Source organism: Coregonus lavaretus (assembly GCF_964263955.1).
Source record: "Coregonus lavaretus genome assembly, chromosome: 4".
NCBI lineage: Eukaryota > Metazoa > Chordata > Actinopteri > Salmoniformes > Salmonidae > Coregonus > Coregonus lavaretus.
The window spans coordinates 34,699,855-34,724,664 of record NC_139991.1 but is presented as its reverse complement, the minus strand read 5'-3'; the positions used below and the strand labels follow the sequence as shown (position 1 = coordinate 34,724,664).

Sequence of the window (24,810 nt, the reverse complement as noted above, 5' to 3'; positions counted from 1 at the left end):
TTCTGTAATTCTTACCATGCTTGCCAAATAGCAGAACTCAACATCAAAAAGATCATGCAATATGCCTTTGATATATTTTGGACGATTTGTAATGATGTTGACTACTTTAAGCGTCTTCTTCTCCAGAACCGCTGGACTGTTTAGCACCAGATTTGGTACATAGCATCTATGTACCCATGTATTTAAATGCACAATTTTCCAGGACTCAAGCTAAAACAATATGGCCGCTATGAGCCAATGAGCTTGCATGATTGTTTTTTCCTGTCCAACAGAGCCACCATGCGGCCAAACTGAACCGTAGTGGTCCTCTGTAGCTCAATTGGTAGAGCATGGCGCTTGTAACACCAGGGTAGTGGGTTCGATCCCCGGGACCACCCATACGTAAAAGTTTATGCGCACATGACTGTAAGTCGCTTTGGATAAAAGCATCTGCTAAATGGCATATTATTTATTATATACTTTACAGGTTAGCTAGACTCATATCCCTGAGCATGTGGGCCAAATTCCATCACTGAGTCAAACGGATCAAGAGATATAAACGTGCCCATAATAGCCCCACTGTGTTTATCTGAATGTGCTCGCATATGTTGAGTCTTGACAGTGTTTGGAACATGTGTAGCTCAGTTGGTAGAGCATGGCGCTTGCAACGCCAGGGTTGTGGGTTCGTTTCTCACGGGGGGCCAGTATGAAAATGTATGCACTCACTAACTGTAAGTCGCTCTGGATAAGAGCGTCTGCTAAATGACTAAAATGTAAATGTAAAATGTGTATCAAGTTTTGTTACAATACGAATATCTGTGTTTGACTTATATGCATTTATGTGCCAGGTCACGCCCATCTGAATGTTTAGTGGTCAGTTGTTTGAGATGCTAGCCTGGAAAATGTTGTGTTGTGAGAACTTGGTACAAAGTTCCATGTATCAAGTTTCGTGCAGATCGGTCATTCGGTGCCAGAGTAGTAGCATTTGAAGTGTTTTAAATAACATTTTAAATGGTAGAAAATTGATCATGGCAGACTTTATGGGTCACCAGCTTCGCTGCTTAACCCCTAATTAGCCGAAAAATAACCCGTTTGGGCATGATGTACACGTGTTTGTTTTTAGTTGACTGTGTTTTGTGTATATTGTGTATATTTATATTTGTCTGTGCAATATGCGTTTAATTTGTTTTATATTGTATTTGATTCTTTATGTGTTTTATAAAATTGTATATGCAGGGCTCCCTCATAAAAAAGAGGTACTGGTCTCAATGGTGACTCCCTGATTAAATAAAGGTAAATACTTCATAGGCACTCTGATGAATTCTAAAGCTCACTAGGAACTAGGAAGTCAGCTAATACACAATATAATTCACCTCACGACAGCTCTGTTAGAGGCTAAGAAACAATAGCCAATACTTCATTTGCTCTTCATTGGAAAAATAGTTTTCCGTTTTGACACTTTGTCAATGTCATTCTTCCCTGGTCTGTCTGGCCGCTGGAATCAGGGATGAGAGGGGATCTGGGCTTCTTTTAAAGTCTGCCTAGCCTTGTGCCTCAGCTGGGGTGACACTGGACATAACCTGCTCTCTCCCGTGCCCTCCTTTCCAAGGTGATTGTGTACATTTGAAAAGAGCTGGGACTGCCAATGTGAGGGTTGGGCGAGTTGGAGTTCTAAAATTACTAGAGCGGAATCCGAATCCCTATGACTTGGATGGGGAATCACATTCTAGGAATTCTATTGCTATGGATGGTACAGAGACAGAGAGGGCCAATCTAATTTGTCTGGTTCTTTTACAGAGTCACATCACATGGTTTCACATGACAACAGTATTAACTCTGCAAAAACACATAACTACCTACTATACAAAAAAATATATAGGCTGAAGTACTACAGTACAGCCTTGGGATTTTTGCATACTGTTGTCCTGTCTCCAGTCAGACTGCAAATAACAGAAATAAATCCATATCCTGAAATCAACATTACTATGCAGATTCAGGAGACGTTCCCCTGTATAACAAGACAATGTTGTGACCACGAGAGAGGGAGACATGGGCATGTATTCAAAGAGCATCTCAGAGTAGGAGTGCTGATCTAGGATCAGGTTCTCCCTGTCTATATCATCTTATTTATTATGTTCTAAAAGGCAAAACTGATTTTAGATCAGCACTCCTACTCTGAGACTCTTTGTGAATATGGCCCCTTGTTATACAGGGGAACGTCTCCTGAATCTTATTATACAGTATAAGAGTTTGCACTACGGTGTGGTTAAGACTATCCATGGTTGTAATCTTCCCCAGTCATTCAGATCTGTGTATTCCTTCCCTTTATGACCCACAGCCTGGTCAGAGAGCTTTCAGACAGAGATAGACTGTCACGCCCTGGCTCTGGGGACTCTTAAATGTTGAGCCAGGGTGTGTAGTGTGTATGTTTTGTTTTCTATGTGTTTCTTTCTAGATCGTTTATTTCTATGTTGGCCAGGGTGGTTCCCAATCAGAGACAGCTGTGGCTCGTTGTCTCTGATTGGGAACCATACTTAGGCAGCCTGTTTTGCACTTGTCATTTGTGGGATCTTGTTCCGGAGAGGTTTGTGTTTGTTAACCTTAGGACTTCACGTATCGTTTTGTTGTTCGTGTTTGAAGTACTCATTAAAAGATGTACGCATATTACGCTGCGCCTTGGTCTGCTTCATACGACGATCGTGACATAGACACCATCTTAGGACAGATGCATTAGCAGGTTGAGCTAGTGGTGATGATGTCACCCCATCCCTTACATCACATGGCTCTCAGAGTGACAGTGGCTTTCTAAGGTCCTTATTGGCTCCAAGCTTTCCATTAACATTATGCTTCTGTTTCCATGGCCACACCATCCATCCTGCACAGTTTATAGAAAGCTACAGTATACCTCCCAAGTGCTAACGTTACTATTTGACTTCATATTCACCACAAGGTTTCTAGCAATTGTTTTGAATGTCAATATAGAAATGAGGATAAATTAAAGAGATCTTAGAAAACTAGTAAATAGATTATTCCAAGATATAGTACAGAATATTCTCATTCAGTGAATTGTGTATTGCTGTTAGTTCATATGACGAACACACTGTAATTTCTGTTAGGTAGATCATATGATGAACACTAACGCTGTCAGATACATCTATTATTCCTCTGGAGGCCTGGTGCCAGAATAGTAATGTAACACTCTGGTTGATTGGAAATGAATTAGCTTTTGCTTCTGCTGTGGTGGGATTCTGTTGAGTCAGCATAGTATAATAACCTACACACACACACACACACACACACATGGAGTGACATTCAGTTGACACAAAGAAGCCCTCCTTAGAAATAGCTTCCTGTGACGAATGTTCCTTTGATCCCAGGGGAACGGTGACGGTACAGTAGGTCATTAAAGTTTCATTCTCTCTGGCTTTAAATAACCACAGTTGCGCCTTTACTCGGGAGAGGAGGACAGGTGTAGGGGTTTTTGTCAACACAACAGTTGTTAGGGTAACAGTTTTTTAAATCGTTTTGGTGCGATTTTCACCAGTATGTGGTACATTTTCATAACTCTTAGTGTAAAACTCAAAACAGATCATCAAAAAGACATTTGTTGCAAAACTCTAAGCACATTTTTAATTGACTAAGTACAACACACACAATTATACAGTACATTTTTCACCAAACTAAATCAGTGTTTCATTGCAATACATGTTCATATAAAGTAATTGCCTTTCACAATGCAATGCTCACAAAACTTTTAATATGATTCTCTTCACATTTGTTAAAATACATTTTACTATTACTTAATCTGACAGCTCTTAATTGATCATCGCTAAACCGTTTGGTAAACCTATAGATTGTAAACTGGTTTGTCTACTACAGATTCTGAGAACTACATAATGAAAATGAATGTCTATAAATTAGAAAGATATAAAGTATGATATACACTGAGTGTACAAGACATTAGGAACACCTTCCTAATATTGAGTTGCACCCTCTTTTGCCCTCAGAACAGCCTCAATTCGTCGGGGCATGGAAGGTGTCGAAAGCGTTCCACAGGAATGCTGGACCATGTTGACTCCAATGTTTCCCACAGTTGTGTCAAGTTTGCTGGCTGTCCTTCGGGTGGTGGGACATTCTTGATCAATTTAGATTTTTAGGCTTGATACAAACGGGAAACTGTTGAGAGTGAAAAAACCAGCAACGTTGCAGTTCTTGACACACTTTAACTGGTGCGCCTGGCACCTACTACCATACCCCATTCAAAGGCACTTAAATATTTTGTCTTGCCCATTCACCCTCTGAATGGCACACATACACAATCCATGTCTCAAGGCTTAAAACTCCTTCTTTAACCTGTCTCCTCCCCTTCATCTACACTGATTGAAGTGGATTTAACACGTGACATAAATAAGGAATCATAGCTTTCACCTGGATTCACCTGGTCAGTCTATGTCATGGAAAGAGCAGGTGTTCTTAATGTTTTGTATACTCTAATGTACTATTATGATTTTACTTTACAGTAAATTTAAACTGATATTGACAAGATCAGAGATGTACTGTATGTAACAAATGCATCCCCTGTACAGTAAACATGTATCCAAAATGAAGTTGCTGGCGTGGGGTTCACACTGCTTTACTAAAATTGCTTTGGCCAATACAGTACTTTAATACCGTAATACAGTATATGCCATTTACGTAGCAGACACTTTTATCCAAAGTGACAACAGTGAGTCCGCACATTTTTGTATGTGACCCCAGTGGGAATCGAAGCCACAACTCTGGTGTTGCAAGTGCCATACGATCTGAGTCACGTACAGGACCACTACAATACATAAGTACAATACAATACTGTAAAATACAATACATGACGGTTACAATACAGGTGAAAGATGTATCATTGCCATACCCGTGAGAGTACTACCCTCATTCAGGCCATGGATGAGACATGCAATGTCATCATTCCAGACCTATGTCAGGCTTGGATTCACCATGCAAAAAAGGTTTTTCCTCAGGTGCATGAACAATGGGGACATTTACTGCGATGTCGATGAGAACCTATGACCAAATGCTCAAGACAGGCTTGATGCAAACTAGCGCCTTCTAAATATTATGTTACTTTCATTTAATTTAATTTAAGTACAGTACACCTATAGAATGTTGTAATTATATCTAAACAATACATATATTTTTTGCATCAATGATTATGAAAGATGTCTTCAATGATCACACCTTTCATCACACATGGGATAGAAATTATGGTAATGTTCAGTCAATTTGAATGAGTAGCCTAATGTCAAAACAGTGTTATGTACTGTAATGTACAGTACTGTAGCATATCACATTAACATTTTTGCTATTGGATTAACTGGTTGTTAAAATAACTGAATTGAAAAGATACCATTATGTTGTGTTTTGTTGATTAAATCAATGTTCTCATGATATTTAACAGTAAACTTATATTTTTATTCAATGGTTGTGTGGTGAAAGATGTCTTCAAACAAAATGAATGCACAATAAAATGTTTTGAATATGAGAAATACCTTATTTACATAAGTATTCAGACCCTTTGCTATGAGACACGAAATTGAGGTCAGGTGCATCCTTTTTCCATTGATCATCCTTGAGATGTTTCTACAACTTGATTGGAGTTCACCTGTGGTAAATTCAATTGATTGGACATGATTTGGAAAGGCACACACCCGTCTATATAAAGTCCAACAGTTGACAGTGCATTTCAGAGCAAAAACCAAGCCATGAGATTGAAGGAATTGTCCGTAGGGCTCCGAGACAGGATTGTGTCGAGGCACAGATCTGGGGAAGGGTACCAAAACAAGATCCCCAAGAATACAGTAGCCTCCATCATTCTTAAATGGAAGAAGTTTGGAACCACCAAGACTCTTCCTAGAGCTGGCCGCCCGGGCAAACTGAGCAATCGGGGGAGAAGGGCCTTGGTCAGGGAGGTGACTAATAACCTGATTGTCACTCTGACAGAGCTCTAGAGTTCCTCTGTGGAGATGGCAGAACATTCCAGAATGACAACCATCACTGCAGCACTCCACCAATAAGGCCTTTGTGGTAGAGTGGCCAGACGGAAGCCACTCCTCAGTAAAATGCACATGACAGACCACTTGGAGTTTGCCAAAAGGCACCTAAAGACTCTCAGACCATGAGAAACAAGATTCTCTGGTCTGATGAAACCAAGATTGAACTCTTTGGCCTGAATGCCAAGCATCATGTCTGGAGGAAAACTGGCACCATCCCTACGGTGAAGCATGGTGGTTGCAGCATCATGCTGTGGGGATGTTTTTCAGCAGGGACTGGGAGACTAGTCAGGATCGAGGCAAAGTTCACCGTCCAACAGGACAACGACCCTAAGCACACAGCCAAGACAACGCATGAGTGGCTTCGGGACAAGTCTCTGAATGTCCTTGAGCAGCCCAGCCAGAGCCTGGACTTGAACCCGATCGAACATCTCTGGAGAGACCTGAAAATAGCTGTGCAGCAACGCTCCCCATCCAACCTGACAGAGCTTGAGAGGATCTGCAGATAAGAATGGGAGAATGGGAGAAGCTTGTAGTGTCATACCCAAGAAGACTCGAGGTTGTAATCACTGCCAAAGGTGCTTCAACAAAGTACTGTGTAAAGGGTCTGAATACTTATGTAAATGTTATTTCAGTTTCTTATTTTTAATACATTTGCAAAAATGTATAAAAAACTGTTTTTTCTTTGTCATTATGGGGAATTGTGTGTAGATTGATGACGAAACAATCTATTTAATCAATTTTAGAATAAGGCTGTAACCTAACAAAATGTGGAAAAAGTCAAGGGGTCTGAATACTTTCCGAAGGCACTGTACTTGTGAAAATAGCACCAAAGCTAATTGAAAAAAATAACAGTATTACAAAAAGCAGGTTATGATAAAGGTCAGGATATAGTAAGGCCTGGTAATATGATGGTAGTATCAGGAGCCTTGGGGTCAGGGGAACCATAACACTAGACTGATAGCTACAGTGAGGGAAAATAGTATTTGATCCCCTGCTGATTTTGTATGTTTGCCCACTGACAAAGAAATGATCAGTCTATAATAAATAATGGTAGGTTTATTTGAACAGTGAGAGACAGAATAACAACAACAAAATCCAGAAAAATGCATGTCAAAAATGTTATAAATTCATTTGCATTTTAATGAGGGAAATAAATATTTGACCCCCTCTCAATCAGAAAGATTTCTGGCTCCCAGGTGTCTTTTATACAGGTAATGAGCTGAGATTAGGAGCACACTCTTAAAGGGAGTGCTCCTAATTTCAGCTTGTTACCTGTATAAAAGACACCTGTCCACAGAAGCAATCAATCAATAAGATTCCAAACTCTCCACCATGGCCAAGAGCAAAGAGCTCTCCAAGGATGTCAGGGACAAGATTGTAGACCTACACAAGGCTGGAATGGGCTATAAGACTATCGCCAAGCAGCTTGGTGAGAAGGTGACAACAGTTTGTGTGATTATTCGCAAATGGAAGAAACAAAAGACCTGTCAATCTCCCTCGGCCTGGGGCTCCATGCAAGATCTCACCTCGTGGAGTTGCAATGATCATGAGAACGGTGAGGAATCAGCCCAGAGCTACACGGGAGGATCTTGTCAATGATCTCAAGGCAGCTGGGACCATAGTCACCAAGAAAACAATTGGTAACACACTACGCCGTGAAGGACTGAAATCCTGCAGCGCCCGCAAGGTCCCCCTGCTCAAGAAAGCACATATACAGGCCCGTCTGAACTTTGCCAATGAACATCTGAATGATTCAGAGGAGAACTGGGTGAAAGTGTTGTTGTCAGATGAGACCAAAATGGAGCTCTTTGGCATCAACTCAACTCGCCGTGTTTGGAGGAGGAGGAATGCTGCCTATGACCCCAAGAACACCATCCCCACCGTCAAACATGGAGGTGGAAACATTATGCTTTGGGGGTGTTTTTCTGCTAAGGGGACAGGACAACTTCACCACATCAAAGGGACGATGGATGGGGCCATGTACCGTCAAATCTTGGGTGAGAACCTCCTTCCCTCAGCCAGGGCATTGAAAATGGGTCGTGGATGGGTATTCCAGCATGACAATGACCCAAAACACACGGCCAAGGCAACAGAGGAGTGTCTCAAGAAGAAACACATTAAGGTCCTGGAGTGGCCTAGCCAGTCTCCAGACCTTAATCCCATAGAAAATCTGTGGAGGGAGCTGAAGGTTCGAGTTGCCAAACGTCAGCCTCGAAACCTTAATGACTTGGAGAAGATCTGCAAAGAGGAGTGGGACAAAATCCCTCCTGAGATGTGTGCAAACCTGGTGGCCAACTACAAGAAACGTCTGACCTCTGTGATTGCCAACTAAAAGGTTACCGACTGGTTACTAATTATTGGATGTTGTTAAAATGTGTGTGTGTATTGATTGCTAAATGGGAGTTGTAGCATCTTTCTTATGAAAACAATAGTCAGTCTACCCACACAGACAGTCTGTGTGTCCATCATGCTTCTGACCTATTCTCAAGGGTCATCTCATGGAGGCTTGTGGTTAAATCCCTCATAATCCTGAAATAGTGTTCAACATAGGTTGTTAAATTGCTGCTGTCTTTTTCAAGTGACCAGATGACATATGACTGATTATGAGATGTATTCATAATCATTATGAAACATAATCATGTGTGAACTACCTTTAGTAGTGGTTTCTTTGCAGCAATTTGACCATGAAGGCATGATTCACACAGTCCCCTCTGAACAGTTGATGTTGAGATGTGTCTGTGACTTGAACTCTGTGAAGCATTTATTTGGGCTGCAATTTCTGAGGCTGGTAACTCTAATGAACTTATCCTCTGCAGCAGAGGTAAATCTGTGTCTTCCATTCCTGTGGCGGTCCTCATGACAGCCCGTTTCATCATAGTGCTTGATGGTTTGCGCGGTTGCACATGAAGAAACTTAAAACGTTTTTGAAACTTTCCGTATTGACTGACCTTCATGTCTTAAAGTAATGATGGACTGTCGTTTCTCTTTGCTTATTTGAGCTGGTCTTGCCATAATATGGACTCGGTCTTTTACCAAATAGGGCTATCTTATGTATACCACCCCTACCTTGTCACAACACAACTGATTGGCTCAAATGCATTAAGAAGGAAAGAAATTCCACAAATTAACTTTTAACAAGGCACAACTGTTCTTGACATCATTTGGACTTGGTCTTTTACCAAATAGGGCTATCTACTGTGTACCTCCCTACCTTGTCACAACAAAACTGATTGGCTCAAATGCAATAATTCCACAAATTAACTTTTAAGAAGGAACACCTGTTAATTGAAATGCATTCCAGGTGACTACCTCATGAAGCTGGTTGAGAGAATGCCAAGACTGTGCAAAGCTGTCATCAAGGCAAAGGGTGGCTATTTGAAGAATCTCAAATATAAAATATATTTTGATTTGTTGAACACTTTTTTGGTTACTACATGATTCCATAAATGTAAATTTCATAGTTTTGATGTCTTCACAATTATTCTACAATGTACAAAATAGTAAAACATTAAGTGTGTATATATATATATATATATATATATATATACAGTGCCTTCTGAAATTATTCAGACCCCTTGACTTTTTCCACATTTTGTCAGATTACAGCCTTATTCTAAAATTCATTAAATTAAATGTCCTTCTGGAAGGTTCTCCCATCTCCACAGAGGAACTCTAGAGCTCTGTCAGAGTGACCATCGGGTTCTTGGTCACCTCCCTGACCAAGTCCCTTCTCCCCCGATTGCTCAGTTTGCCCAGGGGGAAGCTCTAGGAAGAGTCTTGGTGGTTCTAAACTTCTTATATTTAAGAATGATGGAGGCCACTGTGTTCTTGGGGACCTTCAATGCTGCAGAAATGTTTTGGTACCCTTCCCCAGATCTGTGCCTCGACACAATCATATCTCGGAGCTCTACGGACAATTCCTTCGACTTCATGGCTTGGTTTTTGTTCTGACATGCACTGTCAACTGTGGGACCTTATAGACAGTTGAAATCGGAAGGTTACATACACTTAGGTCGGAGTGATTAAAACTCGTTTTTCAACCACTCCACAAATTTCTTCTTAACAAACTATAGTTTTGGTAAGTCGGTTAGGACATCTACTTTGGTTAGGACATCTACTTTGTGCATGACACAAGTAATTCAACAATTAATCCAACAATTGTTTACAGACAGATTATTTCACTTATAATTCACTGTATCACAAATCCAGTGGGTCAGAAGTTTACATACACTAAGTTCACTGTGCCTTTAAACAGTTTTGGAAATTCCAGAAAATTATGTCATGGCTTTAGAAGCTTCTGATAGGCTAATTGACATAATTTTAGTCAATTGGAGGTGTACCTGTGGATGTATTTCAAGGCCTACCTTCAAACTCAGTGCCTCTTTGCTTGACATCATGGGAAAATCAAAAGAAATCAGCCAAGACCTCAGAAAAAAAATTGTAGACCTCCACAAGTCTGGTTCATCCTTGGGAGCAATTTCCAAACGCCTGAAGGTACCACGTTCATCTGTTCAAACAATAGTACGCAAATATAAACACCATGGGACCACGCAGATGTCATACCGCTCAGGAAGGATACGCGTTCTGTCTCGTAGAGATGAACGTACTTTGGTGCGAAAAGTGCAAATCAATCCCAGAACAACAGCAAAGGACCTTGTGAAGATGCTGGAGGAAACAGGTAAAAAAGTATCTATATCCACAGTAAAACAAGTCCTATATCGACATAACCTGAAAGGCTGCTCAGCAAGGAAGAAGCCACTGCTCCAAAACTGCCATAAAAAAGCCAGACTACAGTTTGCAACTGCACATGTGGACAAAGATCGTACTTTTTGGAGAAAAATCCTCTGGTCTGATGAAACAAAAATAGAACTGTTTGGCCATAATGACCATTGTTATGTTTGGAGGAAAAAGGGGGTCCTTGCAAGCCGAAGAACACCATCCCAACCGTGAAGCACGGGGGTGGCAGCATCATGCTGTGGGGGTGCTTTGCTGCAGAAGGGACTGGTGCACTTCACAAAATAGATGGCATCACGAGGAAGGACAATTATGTGGATATATTGAAGCAACATCTCAAGACATCAGTCACGAAGTTAATGCTTGGTCGCAAATGGGTCTTCCAAATGAACAATGACTCCAAGCGTACTTCCAAAGTTGTGGCAAAATGGCTTAAGGACAACAAAGTCAAGGTATTGGAGAGGCCATCACAAAGCCCTGACCTCAATCCTATAGAACATTTGTGGGCAGAACTTAAAAAGCATGTGCGAGCAAGGAGGCCTACAAACCTGACTCAGTTACACCAGCTTTGTCAGGAGGAATGGGCCAAAATTCACCCAAATTATTGTGGGAAGCTTGTGGAAGGCTTACCGAAACATTTGACCCAAGTTAAACAATTTAAAGTGCAGTCTCTGACTCACATCCTGTTTTCTCAAATAGAAACATAATGACTAGAATGGACAAAGCCCCCCATACCACAGTAAGTTGACTGGTACATCCCTGTGGTTCTAATTCAATGTTTTTGTCCTGTGTTCTCTGCAGCGCCGGGTACGATGCGGTCCTCGACAGAAACGTGGCCATCAAGAAGCTCAGCAGACCCTTTCAGAACCAGACCCATGCCAAGAGGGCATACAGGGAACTGGTGCTCATGAAATGTGTCAATCACAAAAACGTGAGATACAATGTCATGTCTCTATGGTTAAACAAATAACAAGATGATAGTCTAGCTGGTGTTTTGTGGTCTTCTATTGGCCCATTCTGTGGTGCTGATAGAGTGAGTCCCCTCCCCGTAAAGTGAGAGGAGTCTGTGATCAGAATGAATTCCTTTCCTGCCTGGGGCAATGAGAGTGAGTGAGTGAGTGAGTGAGTGAGTGAGTGAGTGAGTGAGTGAGTGAGTGAGTGAGTGAGAGAGAGAGATCCACTTTTCAATATGGCAATATGTTCACCCAGTTTTTTCTGTTATCTTTCTCTTTCAGATCATCAGTTTATTAAATGTTTTCACACCACAGAAATCACTAGAAGACTTCCAGGATGTGTAAGTACAGTAAACAACATTCAGAGAAAAAAATGAATAATTGTGAGATTATATTTACCTTATGGGGTGGCAGGTAGTTTAGTGGTTAAGAGCGTTGTGCCAGTAACCAAAAGGTCGCTGGTTCTAATCCCCGAGCCGACTAGGTGAAAAATCTGTCGATGTGCCCTTGAGCAAGGCACTTAACCCTAATTGCTCCTGTAAGTCGCTCTGGATAAGAGCGTCTGCTAAATGACTAAAAATAAAAAGACCATAAAACTGAAATATAACATTTACATAAGTATTCAGTACTTTGTTGAAGCGCCTTTGGCAGCGATTACAGCCTTGAGTCTTCTTGGGTATGACACTACAAGCTTGGCACACCTGTATTTGGGGACTTTCTCCCATTCTTCTCTGCAGATCCTCTCAAGCTCTGTCAGGTTGGATGGGGAGCGTTGCTGCACAGCTATTTTCAGGTCTCTCCAGAGATGTTCGATCTGGTTCAAGTCCGGGCTCTGGCTGGGCCACTCAAGGACATTCAGAGACTTGTCCCGAAGCCACTCCTGCGTTGTCTTGGCTGTGTGCTTAGGGTTGTTGTCCTGTTGGAAGGTGAACCTTCGCCTCAGTCTGAGGTCCTGAGCGCTCTGGAGCAGGTTTTCATCAAGGATTTCTCTGTACTTTGCTCCGTTCATCTTTGCCTCGATCCTGACTAGTCTCCCAGTTCCTGCCGCTGAAAAACATCCCCACAGCATGATGTTGCCACCACCATGCTTCACCGTAGGGATGGTGCCAGGTTTCCTTCAGACATGGCGCTTGGCATTCAGGCCAAAGAGTTCAATCTTGGTTTCATCAGACCAGAGAATCTTGTTTCTCATTGTCGGAGAGTCTTTAGGTGCCTTTTGGCAAACTCCAAGCAGGCTGTCATGTGCCTTTTACTGAGGAGTGGCTTCAGTCTGGCCACTCTACCATAAAGGCCTGATTGGTGGAATGCTGCAGAGATGGTTGTCCTTCTGGAAGGTTCTGGAACTCTAGAGCTCTGTCAGAGTGACCATCGGGTTCTTGATCACCTCCCTGACCAAGGCCCTTCTCCCCCGTTTGCTCAGTTTGCCCGGGCAGCCAGCTCTAGGAAGAGTCTTGGTGGTTCCAAACTTCTTCCATTTAAGAATGATGGAGGCCACTGCGTTCTTGGGAACCTTCAATGCAGCAGAAATGTTTTGGTACCCTTCCCCAGATCTGTGCCTCGGCACAATCCTGTCTCGGAGCTCTACTGACAATTCCTTCGACCTCACGGCTTGGTTTTTGCTCTAACATGCACTGTCAACTGTGGGACATTATATAGACGGGTGTGTGCCTTTCCAAATCATGTCCAATCAATTGAATTTACCACAGGTGGACTCCAATCAAGTTGTAGAAACATCTCAAGGATGATCAATGGAAACAGGATGCACCTGACCTCAATTTCGTGTCTCATAGCAAAGGGTCGGAATACTTATGAAAATAAGGTATTTCAGTTTTTTTTTATTTTATACATTTGCAAAAATAAATCTAAAAACCTGTTTTTCGCTTTGTCATTATGGGGTATCGTGAGTAGATTGCTGAGGATATATATATATATATATATATATTTTTTTAATACATTTTAGAATAAGGCTCTAATGTAACAAAATGTGGGAAAAGTAAAGGGGTCCAATGGCACTGTACCTTCAAGACTCTTGTTAAAGTATTCTCAGTGTGAGAAAATAATCACTGAAAGTGATGTCAGTGAAAGTGATAGTAGTGTAGTGTAATTTGAAAGCTCAGGCTCTGTGTCTTTGTACTGAATGATTAGTGAATTTGTAGATTGATGATACTGCAGTGAATGGAAGGAAGCATGCTTGTCTAAGGAAGTTTACCTTCAATACATTTCCATTCATCAGTGTGCAAGGAATGGTGTGTCAATTATTGGAGTTTATTGCAAAATAAACAACATATGTGCATGAAATTAAAATGTATTACAACATTTTTAAAAAGTATGGGCTTTTCTATGTACAGTAAAATCATTTTTAAATATGTACCTGTATGTACATTTTTTGGGTACAGAAAATGGGAAATACACTTTCCAATTCAGTCAATTTTGTGTGTCAGGGCATTAAGATAAGATGACAAGATGCTCAATATGGTAACGAGCACAATGACGGTCATTAATCAATGTAAAACATAGAGTATGTAGATTCCCATTGATGCTCTGCAGAGTGGTGTCCATTGTGTTGAGAATAGATGTAAAGGGGAAAGAGAGGAGGAATGATAGAAGAGATGTGGTGAAGTGGTAGGGAGGAGAGTGGGAATCATAAATTAGAGTAGGGCCTCTTGGGTTGAAGCATCTCTTCTCTTTTATTAGACCTCTGTTCCAGTAAAAATTATCATAAGAGTTATGCCGAAGTGTAGGTTTATTAGAACTTCTCCTAGTGTTACCCTGTCTCTCTCTGGTGTTCAAAGGGTTTTCAGAAGCAAAGATCACAGTGACATTCTGGAGATTATTTTACTACAGCCATATTTTCCATTGAACATGCTTTTTAGTCTAGGCTTAATCTGTGTCCATAAATCCAGTCCTCAGTGCATTACCAGTTGTGAAAACATACTATAACTGTATATATCACCTTCCCAGGTACCTGGTGATGGAGCTGATGGATGCCAACCTGTGCCAGGTGATTCAGATGGAGCTAGACCATGAGAGAATGTCCTACCTGCTCTACCAGATGCTGTGTGGCATCAAACACCTGCACTCCGCTGGAATCATACACAGGGTGAGAAGGCCTGTGTGTGTGTAGTAAACATAACACATGCTCAACATTGCACTGCTCATAACCCAGTGGGCAGCGCTGGGGGAAATTACGTCATTGCAACCGGTTTTGCCTGCTGTGAAATGCCATCTGTGGACATTTAGAATAAAAATACTGTAGTAGCTAGCATCACTTGTTACATTTTTACCTCAATAATCCTCATCTCTTTGATGTTGCTTTCCCTCTGAAGGACCTGAAACCTAGCAATATAGTGGTGAAGTCTGATTGTACGCTGAAGATCCTAGACTTTGGCCTGGCCAGGACTGCAGGTACCAGTTTCATGATGACCCCGTACGTAGTGACACGGTACTACAGAGCTCCAGAGGTCATCCTGGGGATGGGGTACAAAGAGAACGGTAAGACAGGTTCGAGAATGTGTTCTAGTGTTCTAGTGTTCTAACACTGTAACATGCTTCTGCTAGTGTGTGTTCTAATACTGTAACACACCTCTGCTGGATGTGTTCTAACATTGTAACACACACTTGCACTAAAATCCAGGGTTGGGGTCAATTAATACCCATAACGCACTGACACCTCTGGTGACACAGAACACAAGCATATCTTCTTCTTTGTCACCTTATCTATTACTGAAGTGTGTGCCTTGAACACCTCATTTTATCCACTGTGTTTCGAATCAGAGTACCCTTTTGAAAATGAGATAAAGTTACTTCCGGTAGCTAACTCTAGCCTTCACTGCATGGATGAGGAAAATGAATGCGTAAATAGACCTTTATAGCTCTGTACTCTTTGTGTATTTGACTGGTAACCTTGGTGATTACTGAATAGCTGTATGGTTCACAGCATACTACCCTGCATCCCACTGCTGGCTTGCCTCTGAAGCTATGCAGGGTTGGTCCTGGTCGATCCCTGGATGGGAGATCAGATTCTACTGGAAGTGGTGTTGGAGGGCCAGTAGGAGGCACTCTTTCCTCTGGTTTAAAAAAAATATGCCACAGGGCAGTGATTGGGGACATTACCCTGTGTAAGGTGCTGTCTTTCGGATGGGATGTTAAACGGGAGTCCTGACTCTGTGGTCACTAAAGATCCCATGGCACTTATCGTAAGAGTAAGGGTGTTAACCCTGGTGTCCTGGCTAATTTCCCAATCTGGCCCTCATACAATCATGGCCACCTAATCATCCCCAGCTTCCAATTAGCTTATTCATCCTCTCCCATGTAATTATTCCCCAGGTCGTTGCTGTAAATGAGAATGTGTTCTCAGTCAACTTACCTGGTTAAATATAAAAACTAGACTAGACATAGGCCTGTAGGCAGAGAGAGCAGGCCATGGATTTCCTGCCACCAGCAAAGCCCCTGGAGTCTCGGACTACTTCTCTTTATTAGTGGAATAGTCATTTGTCTGCATGCTACCTCTCTTCTCTCGCACTAATTATTTCTTAGTCTGAATAACCAACCGCCACATTCAAATTACTATCTGTTTTCTGTCAGCTCTCTATCGACAAGGGTTCTTTCTCAATTCCTCGTTCCTCAATTCCTCGCACCCTCTATCATATCCTCGCCTCATTCTCAAAACGCATCGGAGGAGAACTTGAAGGTCAGAGGGGAGGGACCTTGGACCTCTAATTCATTTTTGAGAAAGAAGAGAGGAGAAAGGATGCGAGGAATTGAGGAAAGAGGAACTGAGAAAGAGCCTACGTTTTCTTTTCTAATGCTAACCTCTGACTTATCTCTCACTCTCTGTCTCTGTACCTGCAGTGGATATATGGTCGGTGGGGTGCATTATGGGAGAAATGGTGCGTCACAAAATCCTGTTCCCTGGCCGTGACTGTATCCTTATTCAGATAATGTAAATAATGACCGTTGATCTCGTTCAAAGAATAAGGGCGCCATTTTCCCCTCGCAAAGACAGCTGCGAACACACAGTAACATTTTAAATAAACGGGAGCTCCGATAAAGGATGACCTCACATACATTTTTCAAATAAAGTTACATAAATTGTGCTGCAGATTATAATTTCACTCGTTCCGTATATATTTAAAATCTTACAATGTGTTAGCTTACAGGGAAGGTGTCTTTGTTGAAGGAAAATGTTTCCCCAAGAGTTATGCATGTCGTGTTTGCAATCATGTTTGGATTGTACACTACATGACCAAAAGTATGTGGACACCTGCTCGTCGAACATCTCATTCCAAAATCATGGACATTAATATGGAGTTGGTCCCCCCTTTGCTGCTATAACAGCCGCCACTCTTCTGGGAAGGCTTTCCACTAAATGTTGGAACATTGCTGCAGGAACTTGCTTCCATTCAGCCACGAGCATTACTGAGGTCGGCACTGATGTTGGGCGATAGGCCTGGCTCGCACTCGGTGTTCCAATTCATCCCAAAGGTGTTCAATGGGGTTGAGGTTAGGGCTCTGTGCAGGCCAGTCAATTTCGTCCTCACTGATCTCGACAAACCATTTCTGTATGGACTTCGCTTTGTGCACGGGGGCATTGTCATGCTGAAACAGGAAAGGGCCTTCCCCAAACTGTTGCCACAAAGTTGGAAGCACAGAATCGTCTAGAATGTCATTGTGTGCTGTAGCGTTAAGATGTCCCTTCACTGGAACTAAGGGGCCTAGCCCTAACCATGAAAAACAGCCCTAGACCATTATTCCTCCTCTACCAAACTTTACAGTTGGCACTATGCATTCGGGCAGGTAGCGTTCTCCTGGCATCAGCCAAACCCAGATTCGTCCGTCGGACTGCCAGATGAATCGTGATTCATCACTCCAGAGAACACGTTTCCACTGCTCCAGAGTCCAGTGGCGGCAAGCTTTACACCAGTTTGGAACTCGGTAGTGAGTGTTGCAACCGAGGACAGATTTTTACGTGTTATGCGCTTCAGCACTAGGCGGTCCCGTTCTGTGAGCTTGTGTGGCCTACCACTTCGCGGCTGAGCCGTTGTTGCTCCTAGACGTTTCCACTTCACAATAACAGCACTAACAGTTGACCGGGGCAGCTCTAGCAGGGCAGAAATTTGACTAACTGACTTGTTGGAAAGGTGGCATCCTTTTTTTTATTTTTTTATACGCATTCGCATTTCGAAAATGTACTGCATGTTCGATCCAAGTCTACTATCGCCGTTGATATGGCCTGTTAGTGACTTTGCCACGTGAAAGGTAAACAAAAGAACAGGCAAATAGCCTAGGCTACAAGTGGATTCAGCATCAAGGACAGCGATCGGAATTCCTGTGATTTGACAGTTACATCCAACAGACGAAAGTGGAAGATCCATGTTTTTAACAAAATTATAAAGGAAAAACAATAAGCATTCTATTGTAATAACTTGATGTGCCTAAACAGATTCCCTACAGTCACTGACACCTTTCATTCAATGGGCATAATGAGTCCAAGCATTTCACAGAAGCTGCATGGACAAAAATAATGTCCAATATAAAGAAAAAACTGGAATGTCTGTTGACTGTTTAGCTGCTCGAGATATTTTAATAAAATATTGATTATATGCTATTGATTAGGCTACTGTGGGCCTCCGCTGGCAAAATCGATGCCATAACCAATTAAGTTACAGCTAAGAACAGCTTTTGGTGAGTCTTAAATATCACCAGTAGCGCTGCTTGAAATTGGCACATTGGTGCACGTTTTTAAGGACACAACTAAAATATTTCCACCCCTCCCTCCTCGGCACAAGCGAGCTGATATAAGACAGGTAAATTACCAATCCTGGCGCCTGGCTTTTACAAGTCGAAATTGCCAAAGACTGTACGTTTGACACTTGCGCCACCTTAACACCAGCCGAAAATAGAGGCCTATGACTCTCAGACTCTCTGAAGGTGAATCAAATCAATACGTGGCCTGTGCTCCTCTGTTAGGTACAAGGGTTTCCCTGTAGCTCTATTTTCTCTAACCAATCTTGCTACTGTACTGGCTGGCTTCATAACATCTCTAACAGCTCAAATAATATATTTAATAATGATATATCACCATTTCAATAATTCACGCTAAATTCAGTAACCCCTTAAAAAATGTTTTGTATTTTCCTGTTTATATAAATTAATTACTTGAAGTATGTGATGACAAAGCCATGGATCCATCATGGAAATAGAATTACTAATTATATTTCTATGGGAATCCATCCTGTATTGAACCTCTATTTCGGGCACCCCTTTGGCGGAATGAGACCTCCCTCACTCTGAATATTTATGCTTTTCTTAATTGGAATATTTCTGCCGCCGCGTGCGTCTGCCTGGAGTGTGTTGTATACACTGTGGGGTCAGACACCGTACGCCATGCCCCCCAGGTTACATATCCCAGCATGGCAGGGATGGCCCCCTGGGGCTAATGGGAGAGCAACGTCCTGATAATTAGCATTCTAGCTTTGAGGGTGCCTGTGTGTGTCTATAAGGGTGTCTGCCAGGGCAAAACAAGGATATTTGGTGGCTCTTAGACAATCATTACTCCATAAGTATTAATTTATTCAGCAACAGTGAATTTTCCTGAGTTGAACACCTTCAGAAACCTGTATTCATGCTGAAATGCAGAATGCATTGTAAGGCCAATGTGTCATCATCCTAACATGATAGTCAATGCCAATCAAGACGCCAGCAGTGAAATCTGGAAGTTGCGAGAACCTACAGTCCTCTTCTGCATGATTTATGCACTAGAGTGGCTTTACTGTGCTTTAAGAAAAGCTCTGTAAGGGCAGTGTGGCGTTAATCACATACTCTTGCTAGATCAGTGGTCACCAACCTTTTCTGAGTCATGATCACTTTCGCAGTCAAAAAGCAAGCTGAGATCTACCGCTCAGAGTAAAAAAAAAAAATATGATTTCATTTTTTAACATTAACCTAAGCTCTGTAGGAATGAGGTTTGTGCAGTAGGCCTAATACATTATCACAGCATATTGGTTATAGGCCTGGCCTGACAATATTGTTATTCTCAGACAATATTATATTTCAAAAGTCAAGCTTTGATAACAAAATAGATCAGTTGGTGTAGAACTTGCGAGGCACAGCTGCGCATAAATTGAAATAATTAGCTATTTCTTTTTTACTGCATCTGATGGTCATGGTGCTTTCAAGACAACCGGGAACTCAAAAAATAATGAAAAGGTCAAATCATGACGTCAGTGATCTTCAGGTCGGAGCTTTAGAAAGATGCCAGAGTTTCCGACTTGGAATTCCGAGTTGGATGACCGGTCGAAAACAAAACTCCCAGTTCTCAGTTGTCTTGAACGCACTGAAGGCGGATGTCGGAGATCTCCCAGTTCCCAGTTGTTTTGAACACATTTGACACGGCATTAGTCTCAGCGAAGGGAGGGAGAGAGCAGCAGAGGGTCCGCCTCTCACGGTCCCTGCTCTCTCATTCCTTTCCTCTGGTGAGACTGACCAGAGAGAGTGGACACCGTCTTCCACCTGATGGAGAAACTTGAGTTGCACCGCATCTGCATCTGCCTCATGCACAAATTCATGTTGTTCCTATGACCAGAGAAAGTGAAATATTCCTCAATATTATAATAGACAAGACGAGCTGCTAATAATAAAAATGCAGGGCTAACGATACACTTGGCTACTCATTCAATGCAGCGCGAGCGGAAGTAGGGAGAAGTGCATTTTATGTTTTGTAATAGTGTTGAATAAAAACAGTGTTCACAGTGCTTAATAAAAACTTAAACGTGAACTCACTCATAAAAACAGCAGTTCTTTGCTGTATTCTTTGACATTCTCTCTCTGGTCATGGTTTTAAAAGTTATGAAATCTCAGGTAGGCTTGTATCAAACTTTGCTGTGGGTAGGGTCTTGGAAGCTGTAGGTACGGTGATTTGAGCTATTGGATTGGCCAGCGCAGTAGGCACACTTGATTTAGCCACAGATCTCCTGGTCCACCGGGTAGGCGGAGTTTGTCTTTTAAGACAAATTAAATGGTCCAAAATGTGAACACTTTGCCTACCCAGTTCGCATGGCTTCTGAATCAGGTGCACCTATTGCCCACAGCGCAACACAAATATATATATATATTTTTTCACAAGCCTTTATCGTTGGCGTTTCTACAGAAATTTGGCGATCGACTAGGAATGCCTTGATCGTGATCGACCGGTTGGTGACCACTGTGCTAGATAATAACTGACGAAGACAGCAGTGTCTTAAGTTTAACAGCCATTGCTGTGATATTGATGCGCACAACAATACACAAAACATAACATGTTTACAATTACATGACAGACAGGACTCACAAAGACGTGGCATTTTTTTGTATGTCTGCGTGCAGTGTGTGGTTGATGGAGTTTGTGTTACATGTGTCATATATGTATCTGCATGTCATGTATGCTGGGTGACTGGTATGGGACTGTGTCTGGCTGCAGTGGACATGTGGTCTGTGGGCTGCATCTTTGGAGAGGTGATAAGAGGGACAGTGCTGTTCCCAGGCACCGACCGTATCCTTGCCTCCTTGCCTCCTTCTGGTGCTGTCATCAACACTATACTGTACACTGCTAGAAGAACCAAATACTGTATAGGGTTAAATGGCTAGCGTCATATATGGCCCTTAAAACAGTTTTATATAGAACATTTGGAGAGGTATCCTTGCCTCCTTCTGTAGACTGTAACTAGTATCAATACATTGACACATTGGCTGTGCTACTAGTTCACCACAGCTAACTAGCTAGTGATTTCACATCGGCTACACGTACATCATTCTGGCCTTCTTCCATCCTTTACAATATATCAGGACTGTCATCGAGATGAGCAGTTTGAACACCATCATAAAAGCTGAACATTTTGAAAATAGCCTAAATTCATGATGAGGGATACTCATCTGTATAAAAAGCAAATGCTTTCTTTTGAAACACAAATTAACATATTTATCTATATGGAAATGTTTTAATTCCAGCTATTTAAAAAAAATCTAATTAGACAGCTAAACATCCATGTAGAATAATTTGAAGGAATGAAAGGCTCCTCTCACTGCATTGTGTAGATTGGACTCCTTTTCATGCATTGTGTAGATGTGATTCCCACAGTGTGATGTAGACAAAGAGGAAATGAAAACGGCGTTCCAGCAGGATGAGGTCATGTGTTTCTGGATGTCCTGGCTGGCTGGCACCCTCTTTGAACTGGCACCCCCCTGCGGAAGATGAAGAGATAAAAGACACAGACCCCCTCAGCCTGGTCACACACAAACACACACACCATCCTTTCCCCCTCTGTTCCTATCCCAAAATAGTGCTGATCATTCAAATCAAGTTTCAAGTTTATTTGCCATTTGTAATAAATTAAATGGAAATCGAGCTCTCCCAATAAAAACAGCATTAAAAACTGCAATCTAACACAAAATCACACCAATTGGCATCTGGAACTTTGTACAATACCAGTACAATAATATCCATATTCATAAAGCATTGGTTATACATTTGAGAGAACTAGGAACTGTTTCAATCTGCTATCTGCTAGTTTGAAAACCCACATTAAACACAAATGTAGTTACAACTAATTTAACCCAGCACTAGGGAACAGTTTAAATCTATTAAAGGGCTAGGAAACCAAGGAGGAAATATTCCCATCAGTGATGTGTTGGCTCCGCTCACTAGCACCGTGACTATGTCCCGAATGGCACCCTATTCCCTATATAGGGGACCTGGTCAAAAGTAGTGCACTATATAGGGAATAGGGTGCAATTTGGGGGCGGGGGGGTCTCTGACCAATAGTACATTCAGACAGGACTCTCTATACATTGTTCTGACACGTACATCTGGAGAGTCTTGCGTCAGTATAGAAGGTACTATACTAGTGTTTATTGTCGACAATGTAAGTATTTTATTATCTATTTAATTTGTTTATTTGTCAGAGACCATGCACAACACATTGCACCAGAGTTAGCTACATATCTCATTCCATTGGCAATCCCTCCCTACCAAGTTGACACCTTTTTTTGTAGTGATTCATAGGAGTACAAGGCATTGTTCATTTGTGAACCCACTCACAGTCCATACTGCCTGTCACGATCGTCATACATAGAGGAGGACCAAGGCGCAGCGTGTTGAGCGAACATACTTTAATTAGTTAAAGTGCACACACGATACAAAACAACAAAACGACTCGTAACGTCCTAGGTAACAATGACCAACTGGAACAAAAACCCACAAACACCAAGGGAAAACAGACAGTTTAAATATGGCTCCCAATCAGAGACAACCAGCCACAGCTGACACTCGTTGCCTCTGATTGGGAGTCACTCAGGCCAACAAAGAAACAGAAGAACTAGAACCCCCAACATAGAAATATAACACATAGAATGAACACACCCTGGCTCAACATATAGAGTCCCAGAGCCAGGGTGTGACAGTACCCCCCCCTAAAGGCGCGGACTGCGACCGCGCCTCCACTAGAACAAAACAGGGGAGGGCTGGGTGGGCATTCCTCCTCGGCGGCGGTTCTGGCTCCGGCCTTGCCCACCACCCTCCAATAAACCCCCCATAGCGCCCCTGGTCCGGTCTGGCCCCGCTGGCTGGAGCTGAACTGGACGTAGCAGGAGCGGTTAGCTTCAGCTCCGTAGTGGAGCAGTTGACCGGTACCTTACCAGGCACCGGTGACCCAGGCACGGGTTGTGCTGGACTGACGACGCGCACCCCTGGCTTGGTGCGTGGAGCCGGAACGGGCCGGACCGGGCTGACGACTCGCACTCCTGGCTTGGTGCGTGGAGTAGGAACGGGCCGAACCAGGCTGACGACTCGCACCCCTGGCTTGGTGCGTGGAGTAGGAACGGGCCGGACCAGGCTGACGACTCGCACCCCTGGCTTGGTGCGAGTGGCAGGAACAGGCCGGGCCGGGCTGGCGACGCGCACCGTAGACTTGGTGCGAGTGGCAGGAACAGGCCGGGCCGGGCTGACGATGCGCACCCCTGGCTTGGTGCGTGGAGCAGGAACAGGCCGGACCGGGCTGGCGACGCACACCGTAGGCTTGGTGCGTGGAGCAGGGACAGGCCGGACCGGGCTGGCGACGCACACCGTAGGCTTGGTGCGAGGAGCAGGGACAGGCCGGACTGGGCTGGCGACGCACACCGTAGGCTTGGTGCGAGGAGCAGGGACAGGCCGGACCGGGCTGGCGACGCACACCGTAGGCTTGGTGCGAGGAGCAGGGACAGGCCGGACCGGGCTGGCGACGCACACCGTAGGCTTGGTGCGTGGAGCAGGAACAGGCCGGACCGGGCTGGCGACGCACACCGTAGGCTTGGTGCGAGGAGCAGGGACAGGCCGGACCGGGCTGGCGACGCACACCGTAGGCTTGGTGCGTGGAGCAGGGACAGGCCGGACCGGGCTGGCGACGCACACCGTAGGCTTGGTGCGAGGAGCAGGGACAGGCCGGACCGGGCTGGCGACGCACACCGTAGGCTTGGTGCGTGGAGCAGGGACAGGCCGGACTGGGCTGGCGACGCACACCGTAGGCTTAGTGCGTGGAGCAGGGACAGGCCGGACCGTACTGGGGACACACACCACTGGCTCTATACCGGGATCTGGAACGGGCCGGACCGGACTGGTAACACACCCCAGTACCTCTCGCCGTGCCTCTAAACCTTCCTTCCCTTCCTTTACCAGTGACCCCCGTAACCTGGTGGCCCTCTGAATACGCCCCTTGTCTGCCTCCGTCAGCCCCGTCGTCCATGCCGTGTGCCCCCCCCTAAAAATTTTCTGGGGTTGCCTCTCGCCTGTCCGACGTTGACCCGTTTGGCGCCGCTGCTCCTCTCTCCGGCGCGCCTCCACCGTCTCTTCCCACGGACGCCGATCCATCCCGGCCTGTATCTCCTTCCATGTCCAGGCTGCCTGGTCCTGGACACGCTGCTTGGTCCTTGTATGGTGGGTTTTTCTGTCACGATCGTCATACATAGAGGAGGACCAAGGCGCAGCGTGTTGAGCGAACATACTTTAATTAGTTAAAGTGCACACACGATACAAAACGACTCGTAACGTCCTAGGTAACAATGACCAACTGGAACAAAAACCCACAAACACC

At 43.5% G+C, this 24,810-nt stretch overlaps 1 protein-coding gene across 13 annotated transcripts in view; it reads left to right on the top strand.

Annotated features, from left to right (window-relative positions):
* Positions 1-24,810, top strand: part of mapk10 (mitogen-activated protein kinase 10) — a gene marked incomplete at both ends in the record, with an annotated part of 72,092 nt that overhangs the window by 11,351 nt on the left and 35,931 nt on the right. For 7 of the 13 annotated variants that reach the window (XM_084160548.1, XM_084160556.1, XM_084160555.1 and 4 more), the window contains 5 exons: positions 11,559-11,688; positions 11,993-12,051; positions 14,672-14,810; positions 15,037-15,202; positions 16,562-16,633. In XM_084160548.1, coding sequence (XP_084016674.1) covers positions 11,559-11,688; positions 11,993-12,051; positions 14,672-14,810; positions 15,037-15,202; positions 16,562-16,633 — 566 coding nt within the window. Of the gene's footprint in view, positions 1-11,558; positions 11,689-11,992; positions 12,052-14,671; positions 14,811-15,036; positions 15,203-16,561; positions 16,634-21,167; positions 21,240-24,810 lie in introns of all 13 variants that reach the window. The other 6 variants (XM_084160546.1, XM_084160553.1, XM_084160551.1 and 3 more) reach the window with 2 other exon arrangements.